General features: G+C 41.9%; 1 protein-coding gene across 4 annotated transcripts in view; it reads right to left on the bottom strand.

Annotated features, from left to right (window-relative positions):
• STN1 (STN1 subunit of CST complex) overlaps nt 1-26,813 on the bottom strand; it is a 58,227-nt gene that overhangs the window by 7,869 nt on the left and 23,545 nt on the right. The window contains exons 1-8 of one of the 4 annotated variants that reach the window (XM_080687656.1): nt 26,397-26,692; nt 25,944-26,137; nt 22,910-23,005; nt 18,138-18,206; nt 10,452-10,610; nt 9,329-9,449; nt 7,969-8,143; nt 1,955-2,077 (exon numbers count right to left, since the gene is read on the bottom strand). In XM_080687656.1, coding sequence (XP_080543782.1) covers nt 1,955-2,077; nt 7,969-8,143; nt 9,329-9,449; nt 10,452-10,610; nt 18,138-18,206; nt 22,910-23,005; nt 25,944-26,076 — 876 coding nt within the window. In that variant the 5' untranslated portion in view covers nt 26,077-26,137; nt 26,397-26,692. Of the gene's footprint in view, nt 1-1,954; nt 2,078-7,968; nt 8,144-9,328; nt 9,450-10,451; nt 10,611-18,137; nt 18,207-22,909; nt 23,006-25,943; nt 26,693-26,813 lie in introns of those variants that run through there. The other 3 variants (XM_080687658.1, XM_080687657.1, XM_080687659.1) reach the window with 3 other exon arrangements.

Below are 26,813 nucleotides of genomic sequence, written 5' to 3'. Positions count from 1 at the left end.
GACAGAGTGACCTAATTTAAGAATGGGACACTGATATTGCCTGCCTTTTCACAAAGTTATTGTAAAGATTAAATTGGCCCTAACCGGTTTGACTCAGTGGATGGAGCGTCGGCCTGAGGACTGAAGGGTCCCAGGTTTGATTCCGGTCAAGGGCATGTACCTTGGTTGCGGGCACATCCCCAGTAGGGGGTGTGCAGGAGGCAGCTGATTGATGTTTCTCTCTCATCAATGTTTCTAACTCTCTATCCCTCTCCCTTCCTTTCTGTAAAGAATCAATAAAATATATTTTTTTAAAAAGATTAAATTGGGTGAGAACTGCTGAAAGCTGGAAAGCATTATACAAAAATGTCTACATTACTGTAATAATTATTTCACTGAGGCCAGGCCCTCAAGAAAACACAAACCAACAAGGCCAGGCAGTTAAGTGGAAAGGGGAGGAGTGAAGTCAGGGAAGAAGAATGGTTCTATTGAGGAAGAGAGAGCAATTATTGCTTCATCACCCTATTCCAGCTCATACTGATTCATAGGAGGAAGTGCCCTAGCGCTGCCACACCTCAGCTATGGACTGCTGCCCAATGGTCCTGCTGCTCCTCAGAAGAGCTGCTTTCTATAGACTCAGCTGGCCACTCCTGGAGTCTTCCAGTGGCAATGTGACTGGGTGTGGGTAGGTGCAGGTGGGGATGTTATTAAGGTGAGCTGTCCATCATGAGCTTCTGCAACCAACCAACTCCTGAAAGGCCTCCCCATCCCAAGGGGGAGTGGACTGCAGTCACCCTTATACAGATTGCAATACCCTTTTCAAAAGCTAGTCAAATAGTATTTAAAACATCTTTTAATTTTTAAAATTGCTCTAAAATCAGAAATCACTAGATTAAATCATTATCAAGAAAATGTCCTATTAAGGAAGCTTCCCCTTGGGAATCAAGCCTGTAAACCATTCCCCTTGGGATGCCTCAGAATTTGGATGTCTTCAGGACAATCACTTGTAGCTGAAGCCACATCTCTGCTCCCGATATCAATGGTCATGAGGAGGCCTGATTTCAGCCTGGCTCCTCCAATATTAAAGATAGGCAGTGAGAGATGAACTTTTAACTCTGAAAGTATGAGACAAGCAATCACTTATACCCCTAGTGAGAACGTCAACTAGTGCAAGCTTTTGGGTGACCAATCAGACGATGTTGACCAAAAGCTTAGAGGTACATGCTTTTGCTCCTGCAATTCCTCTTTTAAGAGTCAACCTTACGGAAATATTTACTTAAGTTCACAAAAGCAGTTATGCAAAAATAGCAGTAGCAACACTATTTGTGAGAGCAAAAGTTGGAGACACCATAAATGTCCATCAGAGAGAAGGGGTTAAAACATTTATGGCAAGTTTTCATAACATGGAATACCAAGCAGACGTCAAAAAGAATGAGGTAGATTTATAAGTAGTAACATGGAAGGATGCTGTGTGCTATTTTGGTGTCAAAAAAGTTGCTGAGCATTATTTAGAGCAGTGGTTCTTAACTGTCCCAGGGGACACTTAGCAATGTCTGGTGACATTATTGGTTGCCACAACTTGGGGGTGGGGAGGGCCTGCTACTGGCATCTAGTGGGTGAAGGCCAGGGATGCTGCTAAATAGCCCACAATGCAAAGGACAGCCCCCCGCCCGCCCCCATGACAAAGAATCATTTGGCCCAAATAGTGCTGAGGATGAGAAATCCTGGCTTAGAGAATGATCACATTTTTTTGTAAAACAAAGAAAGCCACAGGAACATCTATTTATATGTGTGTATGTGTAAATGCATAAATGTCTAGAAGGATATACTGTTAAACGTGACACCTTGGGGTTCCTTACTTTATGTAAGTCTTTAATGATTGATTTTTTAAAAACAGTAAATAGGTATTCTTAAGTAATAAACATATTTGCAGTTGAAGCTAAGAAGGAAAAATATTAAGATGCAAGTCACTTACATAGAAGAGGTTATCAAAACCACAATCTTTCTGGTAAATGAATCCTTTTTCCTGCAGGAGCTTTATAGCATTCTTAAATATACTATGAATTGCCTTGGATGTGGTGTCATTCTTAAAATCTGCCTGTGGGAAGAAGAAAAAGGAAAAAAAAAAGTAAGACCCATCTTATAGCACCTGAGAGAAACTCCCTAGACCAACTGGTTTATGAATTCACCCAACAGGCTTTTTATCTGCTGAGTCAAAAAGATCCAGGTATGCACCTGCCTAGCAGGATGGTATTTAAGGAAGTTTGTTCCAGCAGGATCATATCTGATAACTGTTTCACACCTTACCTGGTAGTTATGATTTTTTAGTTAATTCAATAATATAAAATGGAAAACTCAAAAGGACAATCTTTATTTAATTCATAACTAAAACACTGTATACATATTAGTTCTTCCTTTTTCTTTTTCGTTAAAATCCTGGCTATAGCCCGGCCAGTGTGGCTCAGTGGTTGAGCATCAATCTATGAAACAGGAGGTCACAGTTAAATTCCAGGTAAGGGCACATGCCCGAGGTTGTGGGCTCAGTCCCCAGTAGGGCATGTACACCAGGCAGCCAATTGATGATTCTCATCATTGATGTTTCTATTTCTCTCTCCCACTCTCTTCCTTTCTGAAATCAATAAAAATATATTTTAAAAAATCTTGGCTATATACAATCTCTTCCTAAGGACTTCAAAGAATTTTACACACACTGAAATAAGCTGGGGATTCCAGCATGTAGGAAGTATTAAACAGTCTCTTTATTTTAAATGAAGAACAATGGCAGCAAATAGCTCCGTAGAGACCTCTCCGGGGGCTAAAGGTGGACAGGGGTCCTAGAGTGAAGCAAGACCACCCACCATATGGAAGGAACTCAGCTGCTGTCAGTTTGCTGTCTCCTCAATTTCAATGTTTCTTCCCTTCTCTAGGAGACAGGTTTGCCTAGGCCGTGGTCGGCAAACTGTGGCTCGCGAGCCACATGCAGCTCTTTGGCCCCTTCAGTGTGGCTCTTCCACAAAATACCACGGCCTGGGCGAGTCTATTTTGAAGAAGTAGCGTTAAAAGAAGTTTAAGTTTAAAAAATTTGGCTCTCAAAGAAATTTCAATCGTTGTACTGTTGATATTTGGCTCTGTTGACTAATGAGTTTGCCGACCACTGGTCTAGAGAGGTAATCAGGTCATCCTATTTCTTACCCCAAGGAAACTAGGTTTTCAGCTATGTCCCAGGGTTAACTAGACTGTGTGGTTCTTGAATTGGGGACTTTGTCTTTCATCTTTTTTTTTTTTTTTAATATATTTTTATTGATTTCAGAGAGAAAGGGAGAGGGAGAGAGAGATAGAAACATCAATGATGAGAATCACTGATAGGCTGCCTCCTGCACGCTCCCTACTGGGGATTGAGCCCACAACCCGGGCATGTGCCCTTGACCGGAATCGAGCCCAGGATGCTTCAATCTGCAGGCCAACACTCTATCCACTGAGCCAAACTGGCTAGGGCTGTATTTCATCTTGACCACCTTCCCTCTGGCACACAGAAGCTGATCAATAAAACATTTGTGGAGTCAATGGAAATATTATAGAGGCTGTATCCTTCTGATTATTCCATTAGGGATTTTCAGTTCATTCCTACAACAAAGCAGTGAACAACAATTGTCCTTCAAGGTACAGATCCATTTTTTAAAAATGTATATATAGCCGAAACTGGTTTATCTCAGTAGATAGAGCGTCGGGCTGAGGACTGAGGGGTCCCGGGTTCGATTCCGGTCAAGGGCATGTGCCTTGGTTGTGGGCACATCCCCAGTGGGGGGTGTGCAGGAGGCAGCTGATCGATGTTTCTCTCTCATCAATGTTTCTAACTCTCTATCCCTCTCCCTTCCTCTCTGTAAAAAATCAATAAAATATATTAAAAAAATAATAATAAAAATATTTTATTGATTTCAGAGAGAGGAAGGGAGAGGGAGAGAGAGATAGAAACATCAATGATGAGAGAGAATCATTGAATGGCTGCCACCTGCACACCTCCTACTGGGGATCAAGCCTGCAACCCAGGCATGTGCCCTTTACCGGAATTGAACCCAGGACCCTTCAGTCTGCAGGCCAATGCTCTATCAACTGAGCGAAACCAGCTACAGCTATAGATTCATTTTTAATGTGACAAATTTGTCAAGATATTAAAAAGATCAGAGCATGAAAGAAACATGGCAAAGTGTACAAAAAAGTGTTTGAAGGCCAAGTCCTATCTCCAGTGAAAGGTACTGACTGGTAAAGGCTGTCTGGGGCAGCACCTCAGAGATGCTGAAAAAGGGAATGTGCTTGAGATATGCCCACACTTTCTCAAAGTGACAGGGAGAGGAAAGGAACTCCCAAATGGCCTTGAGTGTTGACAATCCATCTCTGAGAAACTATCTCTTTCTAGAAAAGGCCTCCCTAACAGGCACTGTTTTAATCTAATAGATCTTGGCAAATGTTTATGCTTTCCTGGACTGAAGAGGGGAGTCTAAAGCTCTTTTTAAAATATATTTTTATTTATTTCAAAGAGGAAGGGAGAGGGAATAGAAACATCAGTGATGAGAGAGAATCATGGATCGGCTGTCTCCTGCACACCCCCTACTGGGAATCGAGCCCGAAACCTGGGCATGTGCCCTGACCAGGAACTGAACTGTGACCTCCTGATTTATAAGTCGACACTCAACCATTGAGCCACACCGGCTGAGCTAAGACTCTTAAATTGTACTCTAAGCTTTTCCTTAACAGAACAAGCTGCAGAACCTGGTCATTAGAACATTAGGGCCTAAAGTTGACAAACATTTCACGTTATGACAGCACCCACTTTCTGAAGGGAGAAAAAGACCCAGAAATATTTGACGACTCCCACGGGCAGAAAAGCTATCTGGATGTGCTTAGACTAAACACCTTACCAATCGTCAGCCACACATCTTTTTACTCAGGAGGGCTCCAGACAAAGCCATTTTTAATTACATACATGAGTCCTCTTACTTAGGGAAAACACAACCTAATATAGGCTCCCCCATAAAAATTTACAACTACTTAATCTTCATACTTCTAAGGAGATTCGTTTTCTTTAGTCAATTTAATATAAGGATTCTTAAGGGTCGAGTTAATATTACATCTTTATCAAGATCGAACTAAATTGGAACTAACTAGAAATGTTGTTATGTAATTATTCCTGTCATTAAAAAAGACTCGTGGTTATCCCCAGATCATACATAAAGCCTGCTTCCTCCTCCTGGACTTCAGTAAGACCAAGCAGCAGGAAGACAGGGTGCCAGGCCTGCGAGCTCAAAAGCAGTTTCAGCTGTGAACAAGGCGGACCCAACAAAAAAGGCTCTCTGTAAATATAAACAACATGTGAAGCTTCCTTTCCAAAAACATTTGCCTCACTTGACCTCGGGACATATCTCCCTGCTGCTTATAAAGACACAGTCTCCAGAGTAGAACCTCTAATCATCTCTTCTAGCCAGTAGCTCTTCCTGGCCTGGGATTTGTGTCTTTCTTGTCTTTTTCTAAAGAGTAAGAGCAGACTCATCCGATTCAGGAAACCGAAGCTACTCAGAGGAAAAAACTGACTGGCTGAACATGCTGAGCCTTAGCAGGCCTCTCCTCATTGCAGGTCAGGAACTGGGTGGATCTCTGAAATATATATATAGTCTTCATTTCCAAACAAACTCAACATTTATCCAGCTGTCAAAGAAACAATGGATTTGCAAGGCCTGCTTATCAGGTTTCTGGACTTGCTAAGAAGAGCCACAATGAAAAACAAAGGAAGGGAAAGCATTCAAACCCACTCTCCCTATCCCTATCAACTATAACACTATCACAATGATTTTTTTTGTGAAGCTTTCATCTGTATGACAACACAAAGTACCAAAAGATCTAGGGTTTCACCATCGCTATAAAGCATCCCTAGTTTCTCAGGCTCAATTAATCTGGATTCGATTGAATGACACTGACCTCCCGAAGCAGAGCCATGTGAGGGAACAATTCATAATTGATGGAAAAATAGTTTTCAAAGACAAAACAAATCAAGTGCCATATACATTGCTTTTTAAACATACAGCACTGGGCAGACAGAAGTTTCTTCTCTAAGCATTTCAAAAGATATCATGGCAATCCTTCTGTTTTGAATGGAGGAGCCTTTTAGTCCTCAGGGACCTCAAAGTCTCTCTACTTAATTAGAGCCATTGCAGAAGAGCTGGTTCACAGGAAGAAAGTGGTCTTCGCTAAGCTTCAAAGATTTTCCTTCCAAACATGCCAGCAGAATGGTCAGAAGTCCTTGGAGGCCAACTTGGCATTGAGCCCCCTCTAAATGATTAAATGGAAGAAGGTCAATCTTGCTGTCAGGGCACAGCTGGAGAGCTGCAACTGTTTAGAAGTGATGATGGCACAGGACAAAGCGGCCAGTCATGACCCTCTCTGCCTTGGTGTTTCCTGAAACAATATCCCTCATCTCTGTGTACAAAATCATGGGTCACTGGACACACAGCCTGGTGTCAGGAAGAGATAATTAGGTTCATGAATGAAACTGAGAAGCAGTGGTCATGCCTAGGAAGTTGGATGGGGACGTGATATCTATTCTGCCAGAAGCCGGAAGAATAACTTATGTTACCTAACAAGGGAATTCAGAGCAGCCCTGTTGGTAATGGCAAAAGATCAGAAAACATCTAAACAGTCCAGGAATGGAGAGGGTGGTTATCTAAATTATGGGACATGTTACAAAAGATTATTCTATAGTGGCAAATCTATGTACGGCTAGGAAAGGATCTATAAGACATACTGTTCAATGAAAAGCTAGGGATATACTAGTGTTTAGCATGATACCATTTGTGTAAAAAAAAAAAGGGGGGATACAACTACTTCTAGTTTACATACGCAAACTATCTCCAGATGGATATTTGTGACACTAGTAACACTAGTGCTTGTCTCTGGAGAAAGGAGGGAGGATAGGAAAGAAACTTACTTTTAAGTAGATACTTTCAGGGACTATTTGAATTTTAAAAAACCATTCATTCTTCAATTAACTGATAATTATTGAAAACCTACTTTCTGACTGACTTGTCCTAGGCCCTGGTTCTAGAGGACAGAGAATAAGTCAGATGAGACATCTGCTCATAGAGAACTTAAATTCTGGTGGAGGAACAGGCAGGTGAACAAATAAGGAGAGATATGAACACAGGTGACGACCTAGTGAGGAAGTAGGTGGCCATCAGAGCAAACAGCCCAGGAGGTCAAGAAGGTGACATTTAAGCAGAGATCATCCACTGGTGGAATCAATGAAATAATAAACACAAGTCACGTTACAACAACAACAGATCCAAGAGTTGAAATAAAAGGAAAAGCCTAACACCAAAGTCTCAAATAATACTTAATTCCAAGCAAATATGGAAGCGCCAAACAACTGAAGTTCACCTGTAACACTAGGGATGAAAAAATGGGGACAGTTCTTTCCAGGAGAAATAAAAATGACTTAAAGCATTTGCTGAAATTTCTACATATAAAGCAGGATGAATACAACTTGGCCTTCATTCAAACTCCTGAAATGCAATAGGTTAACCTTATTCTGAAGAAGACACAGCAAGTCAGTAAAAGCCTTGGTTCAAGTTCAATAAATAATCTTGAAAGGGTAATTACCTCTTCTCATTTATTTCCCCAACATTTGACTCCTAGTGAAATTAAATGCCCATCTCAGTGAGTACTAAGAACTAAGAACTATGATGTTTAGACTATTTTTTTTCTACCCAATGATTAAGCTTAATGAGATTAAGCAAGAGGAAAAGGGCAGGTCCATTCTCATTTGAAATTCTTAAGAGGTCAGTAACCTTCCCAGAATAGAAAGGACATGTGATTGAACCACAGCCTCTATTCCCTGGTCCACCCTGTGAATCTTAATACCATAGTCACGTTCACTCACACCCTTCCGCTGCCGATTTGGGGCAGTGGACTCGAAGTCTCCCATGGGCAACCTGCACTTACTTGCTTGGAGCAGGCACTGTGAATCACAGGCTGATTGGCAAGGGACAGCAGAGACTCCACCATTTCCAACTCCTGCTGGTAAAAGGTCTGCACTCTGTTCTTCATGAGGAATTCGTTGGCTTTTTCACTCAGCAAACATGTGAGATTGGTAAGGTCCAGGACACCTGGATTTTTGCTGGGGGAAGTGGTAAAAAGCTATGTAGAAAATTATCACCTCTGTTCCTTTCTGGTGTGTTTAAAACAGAAACTTGGCTAGGAAAAGCAACACTATATTGATGCTTTCTTTGACATAAAGGACAACTCATACTATGGACAATATGTGGTTGTTTAAAAGGATGAGGCAGGACTACAAGAACTAAGATATTCATGATCGCTTCAGAAAAAAAGTCAGATTGCAGAATAGTATGTAAGATATGATCCCATTTTTGTAAAAAAGCAAATGACAACCCACAGAATATATGGGTAGATATTCTTGCTTGTTTTTGCACAGAAAAAAATGTCTAAAAGGATACGTACCAACCTAGGGACAGTAGTAATCTCTAGGGCATGGCTCTGAGGCAGGAGACAGGACAATGGAGGAATTTCACTTTTTACTTTATACAGGTCTATCGTTTGGGTTGTTTTTTAATATAATTTAAAAATATGTAATATGTACACATTAAAAACAAGTGTTCCCTGGCAGGTGTGCCTCAGTTGGTTGAGTGTTGTCATGTGCACCAAGAGATTACCAGTATGATTTCCAGTCAGGGCACATACCCAGGGTTTAGGGGGCTTGCAGGAGGCAGCCGATGGCTGTTTCTCTGTATCAATGTTTTTCTCTCTCCCTTCCTCTTGCTCTCAAATCAATAAAATCATATATTTTTTTAAAAGTTAAAGTATACACAGTGAAATCTCCTTTCTATCTTATTCCCAGTTCCCACCTCCTTGGCATCCACTATTACTGATTCTGTTTTTTCCAGAGTTCTTTGATGCATACATATACTAAAAAATACCCATATATTCTTACTCCTCCTGTTTTTCTGCCTCTCACCCCTCCCCCCCCTCGCCCTCCCCCCCCCCCCCCCCCCGACACACAAAAGAGTAAAACCAGCCCTGGTTGAGAACGACTCAGCTCCTTCAGGGACCCTAGTTACATGTATATTTTCCTCACAACAACCTTGGAACATCTGCACTACTTTCATCTTCACTTTACGGACGAGGACACTGAGGCACATGGAGAATGAACAGATGTGCCCAAAGCCTCACATGAGTAAGATGATGGTTTCAGGATTTGAACCTAGGGCCACTCCAGCATCAGGGATCCCTTGGCATGGCCTTCCTGCTGAATTCACATCTTCCGCGGTGATTGGCCATAACTTACCTCAGTGCTTCTTTTTCTAGGACTGGGCTATGGAAAGGCTGGTCATAAACTTTCCTGTAGATACTGGGCAGCTCAAGCATCCTTGCAATTTGAATGTTGCATACTGGATCATCTACTTTATCTGAGAAGCCGAGGGGGAAAATATATCACAGAAATTACATCAAGGTCAATTCTTTCCCTTGTCCTAACTGCTGCTAGGATGACAGTGAATGAGGCACTCAGAGGGTCTCCTTCCTTGTTGGTGCCCAGGAGTCACAGTCTAGATGCACTAAATAGTTCCCAGTTATCATAGAAAAGGGAAGGCAATGCCCTAAATGTCACATGCTCGACCAAGAGTGGACTGGGACTAGGGCAAGCACATTAGCTTATTCGTTCATCTGTTATAGTGATGGACAACAGGGGCCCTTCTAGAGATTCCCAAGCAAACACCAGCCAGAGCAGTGCAAAGGGCATCATACAGATGATACTGGACTGTCATATATCTAATTAGCTGTTTTCGTTCAAAGTTAATGAGCTTAATGGTACTCAAGAAATCTCCATCATTTTTAAAAAAATATATTTTATTGATATTTTACAGAGAGGAAGGGAGAGGGATAGAGAGCTAGAAACATCGATGAGAGAGAAACATCGATCAGCTGCCTCCTGCACACCTCCCACTGGGGATGTGCCCGCAACCAAGGTACATGCCCTTGACTGGAATCGAACCCGGGACCCTTCAGTCCGCAGGCCGACGCTCTATCCACTGAGCCAAACCAGTTTCGGCAAATCTCCATCATTTTGAAGAATATGAACACTCTGCCCTAAATGGATTCACACTTGGAACTTCAAAGCACTTTAGAAACTACTGTGCTATCCAAATAAATTTTCCAACTGTACATAATGAATCATTTGTTTTCTTTCCCAATTTGTTCATAGTTACTTCTCTTTAAAATAAATTTAAGAAATGCTGCTTTTCCAGAGAAAGCATATTATAAAATGTAATTTCCTCCATTAAATAGTTAATTTTCTTTATTTGAACTACTTAGAAGTTTGGCTTTTAGCTAAACAAGTTTACTACTGGACACCCCCGCCCCCCCCCCGCCCCAGAATAACAACCATTTTGGCAGAAATATCTTTTGCTTACAATGAACAGTGGCATGAATTTCTCGCTCTTCTCTGTACGTGCGGACATAACCTCTGACCCGGATAATGTCCCCAATTTCTATCTTTGTTCTCTGCTCAATGGTCTCTTGCAGCTTCTTAAGCTGGGACGTTAAGCTCAGTTCTCTTGCACTTGGAGCAGCTGTAGTTGTTAGGGCCAGAAGGAAAGAGAGAAATGTATAACATAACCACTCCACCACATTTGTGAGCTACTTTGGGGGTAACACCATCACAAGACATTTATTTATTCTACTTCGGATTAGTTGTTCTACATAGGAAATCTGCATAACTTTAAAAAATCCTCTACTGAATAAAAGGCATTAAGCTGCAATTATTCAAAAGTACGGTGAAGGGAACAGAGTCTAGAAGCCCTACATCATCAGTGAAAAGGGCTCTATGTGGTCCTGAGCTGAATTCTGTATGGGTTCAACGATTTGGTGGCAATAGCTCTCAACAACCCTATAAAGTGTCCTTGCAGTGAGACTGAGGTCTGGAGGAAGGGGAAAGGGGGCCTAAGAGTCTGGATTCATGGTTCTGTGTATGGGGGAAGCAAATTCACCTTAGGCAGATTTCCTAGGTGCTCAACAGTCTAATCTCTCACCTCTCATCTTTGTTGGTAAATAGGCTAATCTCTCTCTCTCCTCTCTCTTACACACACACACACACACACACACACACACACACACACACACACTCATTCTCATGCCACTTAAAACTATAAACTTAACAGAGTCCATCTTATACATAGAGTTGTTGTGCATGATCTAAGTTAACTCTTACATTTTGAGCTTAGCACAATGCCAGATCCATAGGAAGAATTCAATAAAGTCAGCTATTTGTGAAAAAAAAAATTAAGCCCTTTGGACAAAATGATTTTCTTTTCTTTGAGGCTTTTCATTGGGGATTACTGGGTAGAAAAGTACAAATCAGTTCCTAGTTCATTACATATTGTCAGAATGTTTACCAAAAAATAAAAATAATAATAATAATAAGTCAAAGTATTTTCTTTCTACAAGGTGTCACCAGCCATGTATGCATGCTTGTGGCTCCCAAACTGGCTTCAGTAATTTGGATTTTTAAAAAAATATTTTTATTGATTTCAGAGAGGAAGGGGGAGAGAGAGAGAGAGAGAGTTAGAAACAGCAACAAGAATCATTAATTGGCTGCCTCCTGCAGACCCCCCACTGGAGAATGAGCCCACAACCCGGGCATGTGCCCTCAACTAGAGTCGAACCTGGGACCCTTCAGTCTGCAGGCTGACACTCTATTCACTGAGCCAAACCAGCTAGGGCAGTCATTTGGATTTTTAATACCTTAGAAAATAGGTAATCTATATATATAAAAGGCTAATATGCAAAGTGTCCCCTCGGGAGTTCGACCTGGAGACCAGCAGTTCAACTGCTTGCTATGACGTGCGCTGAGCACCAGGGGGTGGTGCAGAACAAAGGAAGGTCCCAGCCGGCAGCCAGGGAAGGAAGGCCCTGGCCAGCAGTTGGAAGGCCCTGATCGGCCTTGATCGCCGGCCAAGCCTAGGGACCGTACCCCTGCACGAATTTCGTGCACCAGGCCTCTAGTAACTCCATAACCTTTTATTTTGCTTTTAATTTGCCAGAGAGGCTGTGTGTTTTTATATAAGACTAGAGGCCCAGTGCACGAATTTGTGCACCAGTAGGGTCCCTCAGCCTGGTCTGTGGGATCGGGCCGAAACCGGCTCTTCAACATCCCCCGAGGGGTCCCGGATTGCGAGAGGGCACAAGCCAGGCCAAGGGACCCCACCGGTGCACAATCGGGGCTGGAGAGGGACATGGGAGGTTGGCCAGCCAGGGAGGGACTGCGGGAGGGCTCCAGGCCGTGCCCGGCCCATCTCGCTCAGTCCCAATCGGCCGGACCCCATCTGTCCCCTGGTGGTCAGTGCCCATCATATCGAGCAGTTGAGTGGCCTTAGCATATCATTAGCATATTATTCTTTGATTGGTTGAATGGACAACCAGACGACCGGACACTTAGCATATTAGGCTTTTATTACATAGGATGATCTACTCTCTGTGTTCTTTACATGCAAGCCCTTCATCTCTTTTGAATACTTTGTTAATTTCTGAAAGATTTTTAGGGAAGTTTTGTCAAGTTATATGTACTACTTCCACTTATCCCATTCTATTACATTCGTTTTTTTTCACTTCGTTTTATTACATAAAAGTTTTGAAGAAAATCTTTTGGGCTATCTCTCTAGTCACTGATGATAGCTTTCAGTGCTTTAAAAGGGACTCAGGAGAGCTTAACATATATACCCTGATCTTTATTGGAATAAATATACAAGTCTACCTTCTTTGGGTTACTTTATGGAAGCTGCAAGGGAGGCAGGGAGGTTACCTCTTTTTCAATATTGTTATCTACTTGAACCAACAACATTTTTAAGTGCTGATTTACTTCCTACTATCGTTTTATTATTTCTTTTTTATCGTATTATTTTTGGTTTGTCATATACTAGGTTTCCTACAAAGAAATGAATCTCTCTTTGGGACTACTAATCAAATATTCTGCTCTTTAACATAACACAACTTAGATGAATATATCTATTATACCAGTGGTCGGCAAACTGCGGCTCGCGAGCCACATGCGACTCGCGAGCTGCGGTCTGCTGCTCTGTTGACTAATGAGTTTGCTGACCACTGACCTAGACTCTTGATTCCAATAATTACAGGCTGTTGTTTGTTCCTTGTGATTAAGCCCCTATCCCAGTGGTCGGCAAACTCATTAGTCAACAACCAAGGGAAACTGCAGCCTCAGGAGCACGGAGGACTTCATGTATCTAGTAACCAACAGCTAGGAATTTAGACACAATCAGCATTAATGTCACTCAGCTTACTGCGTTTCTTCAAAAATACCCAAGTATTACTTTTTAAAAGGTTTTCCATCCCCAAGTCCTCTCCTACTTAGGCTGAATTTTAAACGCCTTTATAAGTCTCACTGCCATTATTCAGACAGTATAGGTGATAATAAATGCTTCATATCATACTGTTGAAATGATCTGACTGATGGCTGATCTGAGAAAAAGGTGCTGAGTAGCTTTCATTTAAAGGGTGCATGAAACTACCAAAAGGAAAAAAAAAAAAGCTCAAGCTGTGTGATTTAATGAATATAATGAGATGGCTAGAGCCTGAGAGAATTTCATTTTAAGTGATCTATTCCATGCTGAAAGATAAGCCCTCTTTAAAATTCTAGTATTAAGGGTCCAGCTTTCTTAACTTTCCTCATAAGCTAACTCCAAATGCTATATTTAATGTGACATTTATAGGAGTTAATATCATATTCTTATACCTCAACTGACTGGAACATAAAATTTGGTTTAAAAAAATCAGTCTTCATTGGCCACTTTCCAGTGGAAAGCTTTAAAACTGGGGGCAATTAAACTAAAAGGAGAAAATGGGCTAGTCAGGAACAATTTAAAGATGCCACTCCATATATAACATGATGAGAATCATTTTCAGGCTTTTTTCCTGTTCTCTTACCTTCTTTATTTTTATTCTCAAAGCAATTTTCAATTAATTTTCAGTCTGTCCACCCCAATTGTTCATCTATGTATTCATCTAGATAGAGATATTTTTAAAAACCACACTCTCGCCGAAACCGGTTTGGCTCAGTGGATAGAGCGTCAGCCTGCGGACTGAAAGGTCCCGGGTTCGATTCCGGTCAAGGGCATGTACCTTGGTTGCGGGCACATCCCCAGTGGGAGGTGTGCAGGAGGCAGCTGATCGATGTTTCTCTCTCATCGATGTTTCTAGCTCTCTGTCCCTCTCCCTTCCTCTCTGTGAAATATCAATAAAATATATTAAAAAAAAAAACACACACTCTCAGTATTGACAGCAATTTTACCTAAAAATTACTAAGTATAAGAGTTATATAATATTCCTGATGATGTCATTTCTTTAAAAAAGAGCTCTGAAAATTAAAACAATGGCTAAAACAGGGGTCTGCAAACCATGGCCTATGGGCCAATTCCATCCACAACCTGTTTCTATAAATAAAGTTTTATTGGAACAGAGCCATGCTGTTCATGTATGGTCTATGGCTGTTCTGTGTTATAATGGCAGCGCTGCATAGTTGAAAGGCAGACCATGTGGCCCACAAAGCAGAAAACATTTACCATCTGGCTCTATACAGAAAAAGTGCTGACCCTTGGCATGAAACAAGTATGCATATTCAAACTATATCTTCTGAAGAAAACACACACACAAACCTACACCTTCTAAATGAAGACTGTGGCAATATAACAATCATAAATCTTCAAATGATTTTAATACTCTAGACATATGCAAATTCAGATATTTGATTATCTCATAGGTTTATTTCCTGCCTCTGAGATATCTGCATAAGAACCTATTGTCTTTCTTTTTTCTTTTTTTTTTTAATCTACAAAACTTCCTAAGCAAACTTCCTACAGTGACATTGATTTAGATTTTAACAAATTAGTAAAGGGGAATACGAAAGTTACGTGAAAATGATGGTCAAATTCTAAATGTAAATGCAACAGAAAATTAGGCAAAGTAGTATTCATTAGTCAGTATAGTCAAAGCAGGGGATTGAGATTTTGACAGGACATGGCAGAAAGGAAAGAAGAACCATTCCAAGGGTTACACATTACTATGTATAACACGAGATAGATACTGGATGTTAGATATGACAGCAGGCAATATGTATTGAATAACCACACTGTGCGTGGTACCATACTGTCTATGTCGTAAAACAGGACAAACAAGGTCCCACTTTCTGTAGCTTCTCTAGAACCAAAATGATCACCAACACTGCACCACATTTTTTTAATATTATGAAGTTAAGCAACTCAAAAAACCACCTATTAAAATACACTCAAGAAATTTTAGGAGAGAAACCAAGATGGCGGCATAGGTAAACACCTAAACTGCTGCCTTGCACAACAATTTCAAAACTACAACTAAAAGACAAAATAGACATCATCCAGAACCACAGGAAGGCTGGCTGAGTGGAAATTCTACAACTAGAACAGGGCTGGGCAAACTTTTTGACTCGAGGGCCACAATGGGTTCTTAAACTGGACCGGAGGGCCGGAACAAAAGCATGGATGGAGTGTTTGTGTGAACTAATATAAATTCAAAGTAAAGGAGCGGAGGGGAGAGCCAAGAGAACCCTCCGCTCTTTCGGCTCCGCGGGCCGGATAGAACAGCCGAACGGGCCAGATCCGGCCCGCGGGCCGTAGTTTGCCTACGGCTGAACTAGAAGGAAAGAGAAAAGCACACTGAGACTCACAGGAGCTGCAGGAGGCAGAGATATGGAGGCGCGCGCGGAGAGGACTGGCAACTGAGTGCGTGGCTGGCTATCTCAATCGGGAGGGAGACAAAAGCTCCCGATGGCTCTGAACTCCAGTTCCGGGCGAGACTCTGGGGACCCAGACTCATTTGGGGAGAAACTGGACTGTCTGGCAGCGGGCGAAACTAAAGGGCGACTTTCTCTCAGAGGTGCTTGCAGCGATTACCGCGGGACACTGAGACCCTGGGGCCTCTTAGGGCAGGGCTGATGAAAAGCCATTGCTGTCTGCTCCTCCCTGAGACTCCGCCCCCTCCAAGCTGAGCACAGAGGCTTTTGCAAGTCTTCTCTCATAAGGGTGTCTCCAGCACAGAAGTTCTCCCAGCGTAGACACAACTGATCCTCACACCCAGTTGGCCTGGAGGTCAATTCCTACCAGTGATACCAACAACAATCAAGGCTTAACTACAACAAGACTGTGCACACAGCCCACAAAGGGGTGCACCAAGAGTGTCCACCTCAGGTAACTGGGGAGGCTGAGCCACTGGGCCCTATAGGACACCTAGCACACAAAGCCACTTTATCAACTCAGGGAAGCAGCCAAAATGTGGAGACAAAGAAACAGGTCACAAATGAAAGAAATGGAGGAAAGCAAACTATGGGATATAGAGTTCAAAACCACGGTTATAAGGTTTTTCAAGAATTTTCTAGAAAAGGTCGATAAATTTAGCGAGACGCTTGAGGATATGAAAAAGGACCAACTAGAAATTAAGCATACACTGACTGAAATAAAAAATAATATACAGAGATCCAACAGCAGACTAGAGGATTGCAAGAATCAAGTCAAAGATTTGAAATACAAAGAAGCAAAAAACACTCAACCAGAAAAGCAAAAAGAAAAAAGAATCCAAAAATATGAAGATAGTGTAAGGAGCCTCTGGAACAACTTCAAGTGTACCGATATCAGAATTATGGGGGTGCCAGAAGAAGAGAGAGAGCAAGATACTGAAAACCTATTTGAAGAAATAATGACAGAAAACTTCCCCCATCTGGTGAAAGAAATAGACTTACAAGTCCAGGAAGCACAGAGAACCCCAAACAAAAGGAATCCAAAGAGGACCACGCCAAGACACATCATAATTAAAATGCCAAGAGCAAAAGACAAAGAGAGAATATTAAAAGTAGCAAGAGAAAAACAGTTACCTACAAGGGAGCACCCATACAATTGTCAGCTGATTTCTCAACAGAAACTGTGCAGGCCAGACGGGAGTGGCAAGAAATATTCAAAGTGATGAATAGCAAGAACCTACAACCAAGATTACTCTACCCAGCAAAGCTATCATTCAGAATGGAAGGTCAGATAAAGAGCTTCACAGATAAGAAAAAGCTAAAGGAGTTCATCACCGCCAAACCAGTATTATATGAAATACTGAAAGGTATTCTTTAAGAAGAGGAAGAAGAAGAAAAAGGTAAACATAAAAATTATGAACAACAAATACATATCTATCAACAAGTGAATCTAAAAATCAAGTGAATAAAAAATCTGATGAACAGAATAAACAGGTGAATAGAATCAGGGGCATAGAAAGGGAGTGGACTGACAATTCTCGGGGGGAAGGCGGTGTGGGGGGGTGCGGGAAGAGACTGGACAAAAATCGTACACCTATGGATGAGGACAGTGTAGAGGGGTAAGGGCAGCGGGTGGGGTGGGAACCAGGTGGAGGGGAGCTATGGGGGGGGGAAAGAGGAACAATTGTAATAATCTGAACAATAAAGATTTATTTAAAAAATTTTTTTTAAATGCTGTTTCAGTTATAGTTTATGTGTTTACTTTATAATTTTTCCGTTTATATTACTTAATGGCTAACTTCAAAGGAATCCTATATTCTCATTCTCATCAATGTTAGAATTTCTGGTACAGTTGTTGAACATGTAGACATTTTTAAAAAAATTAGGATCTGAACAGCAGCATAGGAGTTAGTAGCAACCACATAAGAGGAAAAGTCTTCAAAATCTTCTTTGGCCAAGTGGCATGCCCGGAGCAAGGGAATTCTGACCTGACTGGCAATTAGGCTAAAACATCTTGATTTGGGTAATGACTGGGTTAGTAAAAGTGAAATGCTGAAATTCTTAGTAACCTAGTCCCGTTTCTGTAGATTAGGAGGAAGTGAGCACCAAAGTAATGGGAGAAAAGAAAACCAAGTGGCTCCCCCTTAGTACCAGTTTGCAGAGAAGCCAAAGCTCTCTGCAGTCAGTGCTTCAAGACAGTCACCGTAATTCATCCGTGGGTAAATGTGAAAATGTAGGCCCTACAGCTGTTCTGATGAGCTGCCTTGAGTAAAATCCCCTGGTCAGCTGAAAAGCAAAGGAGTGTGGCAAATGAAATTACCTGAGGAAGACTCGGTATCGGTCAACTTTTTCCAGCAGATGCAGTTTATAACTCCAGTGCTATCATCCACTGCAAGAGAAGTGTAAAAGAGTAGAACAGAGATTTGGGCATTGCCGGTGAATTAGCACATTGTGACTGATCAGGCCATACTAAAAGATGGCCTTTTCCAATTCTCCTTCCAGCTTTAGACATAACCTCCCACCCTACACCAGTGGAAACTGCTTTCCTCAATGTCAAAGTGATACATGGGCCCGGTGGAATGTAGTCAACATGTCACTTACCCTACACCTCAAGGGTACTAATGATTCTTATCTAAGCCTCTCCTCAAACTGGTGTCCTCGGGAAATTAAGAGCATAAATCTCAATGACTGCTAACACAGAAAATCAGCTTTGCTCTTCTACCCTGCAACAAGAGAGCGTCACGTGGTCTGTGGTCAGAGGCACTTAGGGTGCAGCCTTTTGTCACCATTTGTTCTTCCACTAGGTTGCTGACTCACCTGGACAAAGCATCCCAAGTCTTTGGGCCTGAGCCCAAAAAAAGCCAAGTACATCACAGAAGGGCAAAGTTTTATTTTCATAATAGAAAATGATTATATCTTGGTCACACACATGATACGGGTCTAGCTTATTTGATCCCCAATGCAAAAAACAAACAAAAAAACAACAAACCAAATCAAAGAATTCCCATTGCACTTGGATTTATAAATGTAGAAGTAGTTGGAGATGTTTACTGTGGAATGATAGGTGTTTTCTCTTTGCCTAATTTCTTTTTTATATATATATTATTTTATCAATTTCAGACAGGGAGAGGGAGAGAGAGATAGAAACATCAATGATGAGAGAGAATCATTGATCGGCTGGCTCCTACACACCCCCTACTGGGGATCAAGCCTGCAATCTGGGCATGTGCCCTTGACTGGAATAGAACCTGAGACCCTTGAGTCCACAGGACAATGCTCTATCCACTGAGCCAAGCACGCTAGGGCATCTTTGCCTAATTTCTGACAAACTCAGAGCAGAGGTTGCTAAACATGGGGTCAGTAGGCTTAATGATTTTTAAAAATCATCAGCTAGACTGTTGTAAAAGCACCTATAATGTATGAGAAACACAGGCAAAAAATTTTTTATTGCTGGTTTAAATGTGTGGGAAACTGAAACTGAGAAGAATATTTCTTACACTAAAATACATTCTAGATGGATTTTATTTTATTAAGTGTAATATAGATAAACTTAAGAAGATAAGAAAATTTGGGCTTATAGCTGGTGGGGAGACACTTCTTTAAGCAGACCTGAAAATCAGAACTCATTTTTAAAAGTATGATATATTTGTACAACTAAAAACCAATACTGTACAGCAATGTTGCAAATGGTGGGGTTAGTGTCTTAATATATAAAGAGCTCATACAAATTAATGAGGAAAAGACCAAGACCACAAGAGAAAAAGTGGCCAAGAAAAAATGTCCTTCATGAAAGATATAAAAATGGACAATAAACATATGTCAGCACACTAAACTCACTAGTTACAAGAAAATAAAAGAAGCAAATTTAAATAATTTCTTCAACTACTAAAATGACAAATAGTATTAAAAACACTGATATCCTCATGTGCTTACTGTTAGTGAGACTGCAAATCTGTATCAAATTTATAAAGAGCAAGCTTGGAAATATGTACCAAATTTTAAAATGTATACAGTGGAGTCTTTGACTTAGCATTTCCTTCCAGTAATTTATCCTCAGGAGGAAAATAGAACAAATACAATATATACATATTGTTTACACTACTGAAAGTTGGAATAAACTAAATGTTTATAAATATTGAATAGACTAAATAAATTACAATGGCATAGCATATGAGAATAAGAAGTTACAATGAAGACTGTTCATTGCTGTTAAAAAATATTCATGCTTCATTGTAAAACAGAAATTGTATATATAATCTTATATATAATCTAATTTACAAAAAACATTAAATAGTTTATTTTGACAGAAATTATTTTAAGACATTAAAATGCTAATAGAAGTTTCTCTTGGAATATGGGGAAGGAGCCCCATATTCAATGTATTCTTGGACTATAAGCATAATTTCAGAGCTATTAAGAAGAGAAAGAAATATGAATAATAGTTACGAGGAAATAGGCATATTTCTTCAATATGAGGAACATGTTAGAAATATTAGGAAGGATGTTCACTCAAACATTGACATTGTTTTTGTCTGACTTACGAATGTCACATGAGTTTTCTGTAGTATTAAAAATTTCTCTAGCTTTAAATTTTATTTTCTCATGAGTTAAGTATCATTTTAAGAAGCAAAAAAATTAATAAGGGCATTTTGAGTTTTAAAAAATGTATGACAGCTTTAGGCATGCCGCTTCTCTGGCCAGTTTGAAGTCTTGATTTATAATTGAAAGTCAAAAAATGTTAGCACATGAATATTTGTTCTAGAAAATGGGAGGTCATTCTGATCTTTTTATTTTGTATTATTTAGGTCATTCTGATCTTGACTGTAGCCTCCCAGGATTCTAGGTCTAAGCTGGAGTAGCTGCCAGGTGCTCTGTGTGCTCAGGGCAACGCCACCAAACCTTTGACTTCCTGGTTTGTAACCGCTCCCAACAGACCCTCTCCCGGCGCCCTGAGGTTTAGCTGCTGGAATGCCCCCTGGAAGGAAAGCATCCTTGCAGGACTGCGCCAGGTCATTTCCAGCTGGGCAGTACCACCTGGGCTTCAGCCTTTTGTTTCAGCCCTGCGACAGTAGGAGCAGGAAGCATCCTCAGCATAGGCCTGCAGTGAGTCAGGCGGAGCAGGACCCAGGCCTAGCAGGTGACCCGAGAGCCAAGCAGGGCCCTGAGGACAGCGGGGAGAGAGCAGCTCTTCCTTGAGCAGGCTCACATGACTTAAACTCACAAAAGTATTTCTACTCTCAATTATTTCAACCTTCAGATACTTTTTGTTTTCCCATAGCTCACAGATGTGTCATGACATCCACTCTAAGGGAAATGTTTATTGGGGAAGACACAGACATAATGCCTTCATCTTTTTACTATTGGAAAAGGGGTTAAGTGAAGCCACTTTAGGTCACAGGAATAATACCCACCCTAGCTCTAGGACCAGGACTGATGTCCTCAAACAACCTCATTTATTTGATTTGAAAAACAGAGAATAAAATCTAGATGCCACTGTTTGGGGCAGAGGGGGATGGGTGAGAGAAAAATCCAATTGAGTTACATGCGAACTATATAGCAACTAGTTAGTAAATACACTGGACTCATCAGTGGAACCTTGAGCAAGTAACTGAGCCTTAATTTTCTCATCTGTAAAATGGAAATATCTGTCCTTTCTATTTCAAAAGTTGAGAGAGAGAATAACATAAAATTATGCATGTAAAAATGCTTTATAAATTGAAAGATACTATTATTTCATCACTGGTATTTGAGAGAAAGTACTGTATACTACAGATGATGTATTTGCCCACAGCTGGGTATGCTGTAGGAACTTAGTGACTGCTTGCTGAATTGTCTGAAGAAAAATAAAACCAATATCTTTGTTAAAATAAAGCAGAGATGAGATCCAATAAGGGTATCTAGTTCAGAGTTTTAAAAACATATATGCTGGGAAAAAGCAGAGGACATGAGAAATCTCATCCTTGCATGATATTTTATAAGCACAAGACAATCATCCTCAGGAAAATGAATATATGTTGAAGGAATGCAATGATACTGTATCTGTAAATTATCAACCATGCACAGACTAGCAATGAGATGTTCTTGGTCACCTAGTTCAACTGCCTCTGTCTTTCCCCAAGTAGAGCAAGAACAGAGATCCAAGGCAACACAACAAAAAGTGACAATGTCAATTATAGCAAAGATTTGGAATTCAGAGTTAGGCTTCCCACAAAATATCTAGCTTGGCTCCTTATCTATAAAGGATCTTAGAGCTGCATAAGGCAATGTGTTAAAATGCTTACATTAAACTCAATAAAAAAAAAATCACGACTCTTGACACTAAAATCATATTCCAATAATTCGATGGTATCCAAACTATAGAAACCCTTATGTTTCCATCATCATGAGGGAAGAAAAATTTTCTGATAATGCATATTTAGCTCTTTAAGTAGCAAAAGGCTTTTTTAAAAAACTTTTCTGACCCAGCCAGTGTGGCTCGGTGGTTGAGCGTCAACCTGTGAACCAGGAGGTCACAGTTCGATTCCGGTCAGGGAACATGCCCGGGTTGTGGGCTCGATCCCCAGTGGAGGTGGTGCAGAAGGCAGCCGATCAATGTTTCTCTCTCTCTATCCCTCTGTCTTCCTCTCTCTTGAAAATCAATACAAACATATTAAAAAAAACTTTTCTGGATATAAATCTTAAAACATATTTTTCACACCTCCTTGCCTTCTTGAAGGGTCTACTTTAGCATAGCCTCTTCTTTTTAAAGGTATCAGTATAGACATATCTTACCATCCTTTGCTATTTATAGCTATGTCCTCAGGTATCAGGTGTCTGTCTCTGATCAACCAGTGATCCTAGACTGCCGTATTTTAATTCTTCTGCCTCTTAACTCCCCAGCAGCTGTCACCTGACAGTATTCATTCTAACTCATTGCCTCATTTTACACTTAGTCCATGTCAGGGGCTCCAAGGGGCTCCCGAAAGAGGAAAGTGCATGGGGTTCTGTGAGAGTCCCCAGCTGCTCTGAAAGGCTGGGGTTATTTCAAATTCAGCATTCAAATAAGTGGGGGTTCTCCCACATAAACTCAACGTCAGACACAATTGTTCTTACCTCCGTAACTGTAGAAAGTATTTCTTTCTCTCACTCCAACTACAGTTCCCAAGATATCTACTTGTTTTATTGGATGCCCATTATAAAAAAATATACCTGAAATTAAAAAAAAAAGAAAGGCAAAGTCTATATAATGTATGATTATATTTTCTGTTTCAATCACTGTTAACTGTGGGGATGAGGGTGGGGATGGGTGGTTGTGTCAAAAATCTGTGGCATGCTGCTTGCTGAAATTCCAGACTTAAGAATCAGCCCTTGCCAAACGGCAAGCCCCAAGAAACCAGGTGATTTTCCTCAAGGGTCATAAGGAGAAAGCCAGACTTTAAAGAAGAGCGTGCTACCCTTGGCAGGTGTGGCTCAGTTGGTTGGGCATTGAGCTGTGCATCAAGAGGTCACCAGTTCAATTCCGGGTCAGGGCATATGCTGGATTGTGGGCTCGATCCCCAGTAGGGGGCATGCAGGAGGCAGCCAATTGATGTTTTGCTCTTACATCAATGTTTCTCCCTCTTCCTTCCCCTCTCTCAAAAAAAAAAAAAATAAATAAATGAAAAAAATAAGGAAGCATGTACTAGTACAGAAAAAGAAAAACCAATGTTGCCCAACTGGATTTGGTTAATCTTCCTTCTACTTGTGAAAATGAAATGTAACTCCCTGTAGAACTCTCATAAGGAGCCTGAAAACAGTCCTTATATTACAGAACCAAACTTAGCACTGTATTGTGAGGGACTGGAAAGGAAAAAAGAGGAAACCAAGAGAAAGGCTTCTTTGACTTTTTCACCTGTGCTTTCCAAGGAAACCAGTCATCATGTCTATTAATTAGCAGTAGCTTTTTTTTTTTTAAAAAAAAAAAGAGAATATAATTAAGTTACCAAACACTATGCTTTGGGGCCAACATATTACAACTCAAAAACTTCTAATATATATATACATATATATACACATTTTTTTTCTCTTCTTAATATATCATTTATTTTTATAGAGAGGAAGGGAGAGGGATAGAGTTAGAAACATCGATGAGAGAGAAACATCAGCTGCCTCCTGCATGCCCCCTACTGGAGATCAAGCCCGCAACCAAGGTACATGCCCTTGACCAGAATCAAACCCAGGACCCTTTAGTCCGTAGGCCAATGCTCTATCCATGGAGCCAAACCAGTTAGGGCTAAACTATATTTTCATTGATTTCAGAGAGGAAGGGAGAGGGAGAGAGAGATAGAAATGTCAGTGATGAAAGAGAGTCATTGATTGGCTGCCTCCTGCATGGTCCCCATTAGAACCTGGGCATGTGCCCTGACCGGGAATCAAACTATGAATTGCTGGTTCACAGGTTTGACACTCAACCACTGAGCCACGCCGGTTGGGCTCAAAAACTTTTTGAAACTCTATTTTCAAACCTAGATGACAGATGCCAGCAGGCAAGTTCCCTGCTGGAGACACCTGAGAGGATGAGCCCTACCCACTAATACCCAGAGGCCTTTTCTGGAGTCAGGGACTGGACTCAGACAGAGGACTCCTGGCAGAGGTGAGTGCCTGATTCCAACCCAGGTCCCAGTGCTGTCCTGGCTCCTGCAGAACTAGCTTCCACTCTGTGGCCCCTTGATATCCTTGCCTGAATTTTCTGGCTTAAGCTACCGTACTTGCGTTGCATTCCTGTCACCAGCAGCTAAAGAGTCCTAACTAAAATCCTCTCTTTTCTCTCCTCTATGGCTGAATTTTTTGCTTTCAGAAGGCTATAAACTTTTAAATGGTGACTTCCTTAAAAAAAAAAAAAAATTATAAATAGAGAATCAGTTACCACTTTGGGCATTTGACCACCTCCCCCCAACCCTCAAGCCTGGTCAGAGCTTTTCATCTCCACATCCATGGGGGACCCAAGGCCTGAACCCTGACATCTTTCGGAAACCCCAGACTGGCCTCCACGAACAATTCTCTTGTTTTCCATGTGGATAAAGGGGCTGGGGGTGAGCTGCTCACAGCAGAGTCCCAGGGGATAGACAAGGAGATTCTGAGTCCCAGTTAGCCAGAAATTCTAGAAGAGTGAGATGTGGTTTGAAGAAAAGATGGCAAATTTAGCAAAAATTTACCCTAGAGTCATACTTCAAAAGAGAGTAGATTTGAGATGTGCCCAGGGCAACCTTGGGGGCCATGAGCTGAAATGGCAGGGCCACACATGGGAAAGAGCCTGGGTCACTGTGTCATCCCTAACCATGAACACTTGAATTGAACAAGGACAAACAGGCTCCACAGAAAAGCCATTAAGTTTCAAGAGCACGGCAGTTCCAAATGACTTCTCTCCTGGGTTCTTACAATCAAAATCCAGGCCTTAGTGAGTACCTTTGGTGAGACATACAGTCCTCTGCCATGGCAGTGCCTGCACTGACCAAACACAAAGGAAAGAGCCTATCTTAAATGACCCCCTACTCTTAAAAAAAAGTGATTTCTTTAACCTTACACTTAAAATGCTTTGTTGCTCCAATTACTATTTCTTGAGGGCCCACTACATGCCTGGCACTGTCCTAAGCACTGGGAGTATATATGTGAACAAGGCAGATGGTGCCCTTCCTCTCAGGGAGTTTATATTATTTTGATATAAATTCAAAATTTGATGTGCATCCAAAACTAAACAAAACTCCACAAGAAATCAGGTTAGTCCCCATTTTCACAAAGAAGCTTTACAGGCGAGTCACATCCAGGCCACTTAGGAAAGGGTGCCAGGCCTAGGAATGCCCGGTCCAGTGAGCTTTTCCACCAAGAGAGGCCCAGGAAAAACAACTGGGCGTTTTAAAATATGGAAGACTTCAAACCCTGGTAAAAACACTCATCATTACAAAGGTTACTCCTCCAAACACCTGTTTCAAAAAAGATTTAGACAGTTTTTAACTTGCACAGAAATGACCTCTTTTGAGGATCCAGGCTAGGCCATTTTCAAAGCCTGCTGGAGGGAAGGCTTTCCTGAAAGCCCCAGGTTTCTCCAGTTTGGGGGGCGGGAGGGGTGCAGATGCAGCACAGGGCATCCACCAGGCGACCAGTCACATACCTGGCACCTGGCACGACTCCTTCAAGTCCAAGATATCCCTGATGTAGAGTTTTGCAAAGGCTAGAAACACAGGATCCAAACCCCACAGGAGGGAAGGGGTCTCCTCCTCAGGCCGGCTGGATTCAGACTGCATCGCGAGGCTGGGCTGTGGCTTCCAGCCAATCCTGAAAGTCTCACATCAGAGAGTCGAGAATCTAGATTGGAGACACAAAATCAGGATGCAAGGCGGTTAAAGTGGGTGAAATTGGCATGGCCCCTACGCTGATCGCGGGCGGGCATCCAGAACTCTGCAAGGGCTAAACCAGGGGTCCGGGGCCTGTCACACTGCACGCCACGGGCCTGGCTTAAGAGGCGTTTCCCGCGTGAGGACATGTCAGCTCCTTATGACTCTCCCCTTGGAATCTCTTCTGCCCCACGGGAGTGTGTCTCCTTCCCCAAAAAGTAAACACCAACTTTGCACTTTGGGGAGATAGGTCCAGACAGGCGTAACCAGAAGCCGCTTTAACGGGCGGGGCCCATTGAGGAATTGGCGCCCTCGTGGCCATACACTGGTGGGGCACAGTGGGTGGGTCTGTCCGTCGGTCTGGTCCTGCACTTTCCGGTTTTCCGGATGTGACTGAGAAAAGAAGGCGAGCGGAAACCAAGAATAGACTTGATCCGTAGTCCCTATGGCCGCGCCCGCGCTGCCACCCTCAGATCCCCGGAGCGCGCAGGCGCGGCCCTTCCGGCACTCAAGACCGGTTGGCTCTGAAGTTCCGGCGGGGCCGACACCGCCCTCGGGGCGGGACCAAGACACGTGTCTCCGCCCAGGCCTTTCCTCCCAGCTGCCGCGGCCCCGCCCCATCCTCCAGAGGCCACGCCCACCACGCC

The sequence above is a fragment of the Plecotus auritus genome, assembly GCF_963455305.1.
Source record: "Plecotus auritus genome assembly, chromosome: 9".
Taxonomy (NCBI): domain Eukaryota; kingdom Metazoa; phylum Chordata; class Mammalia; order Chiroptera; family Vespertilionidae; genus Plecotus; species Plecotus auritus.
The sequence above is the reverse complement of the archived record's forward strand: the minus strand, read 5'-3'. Positions and strand labels throughout refer to the sequence as shown.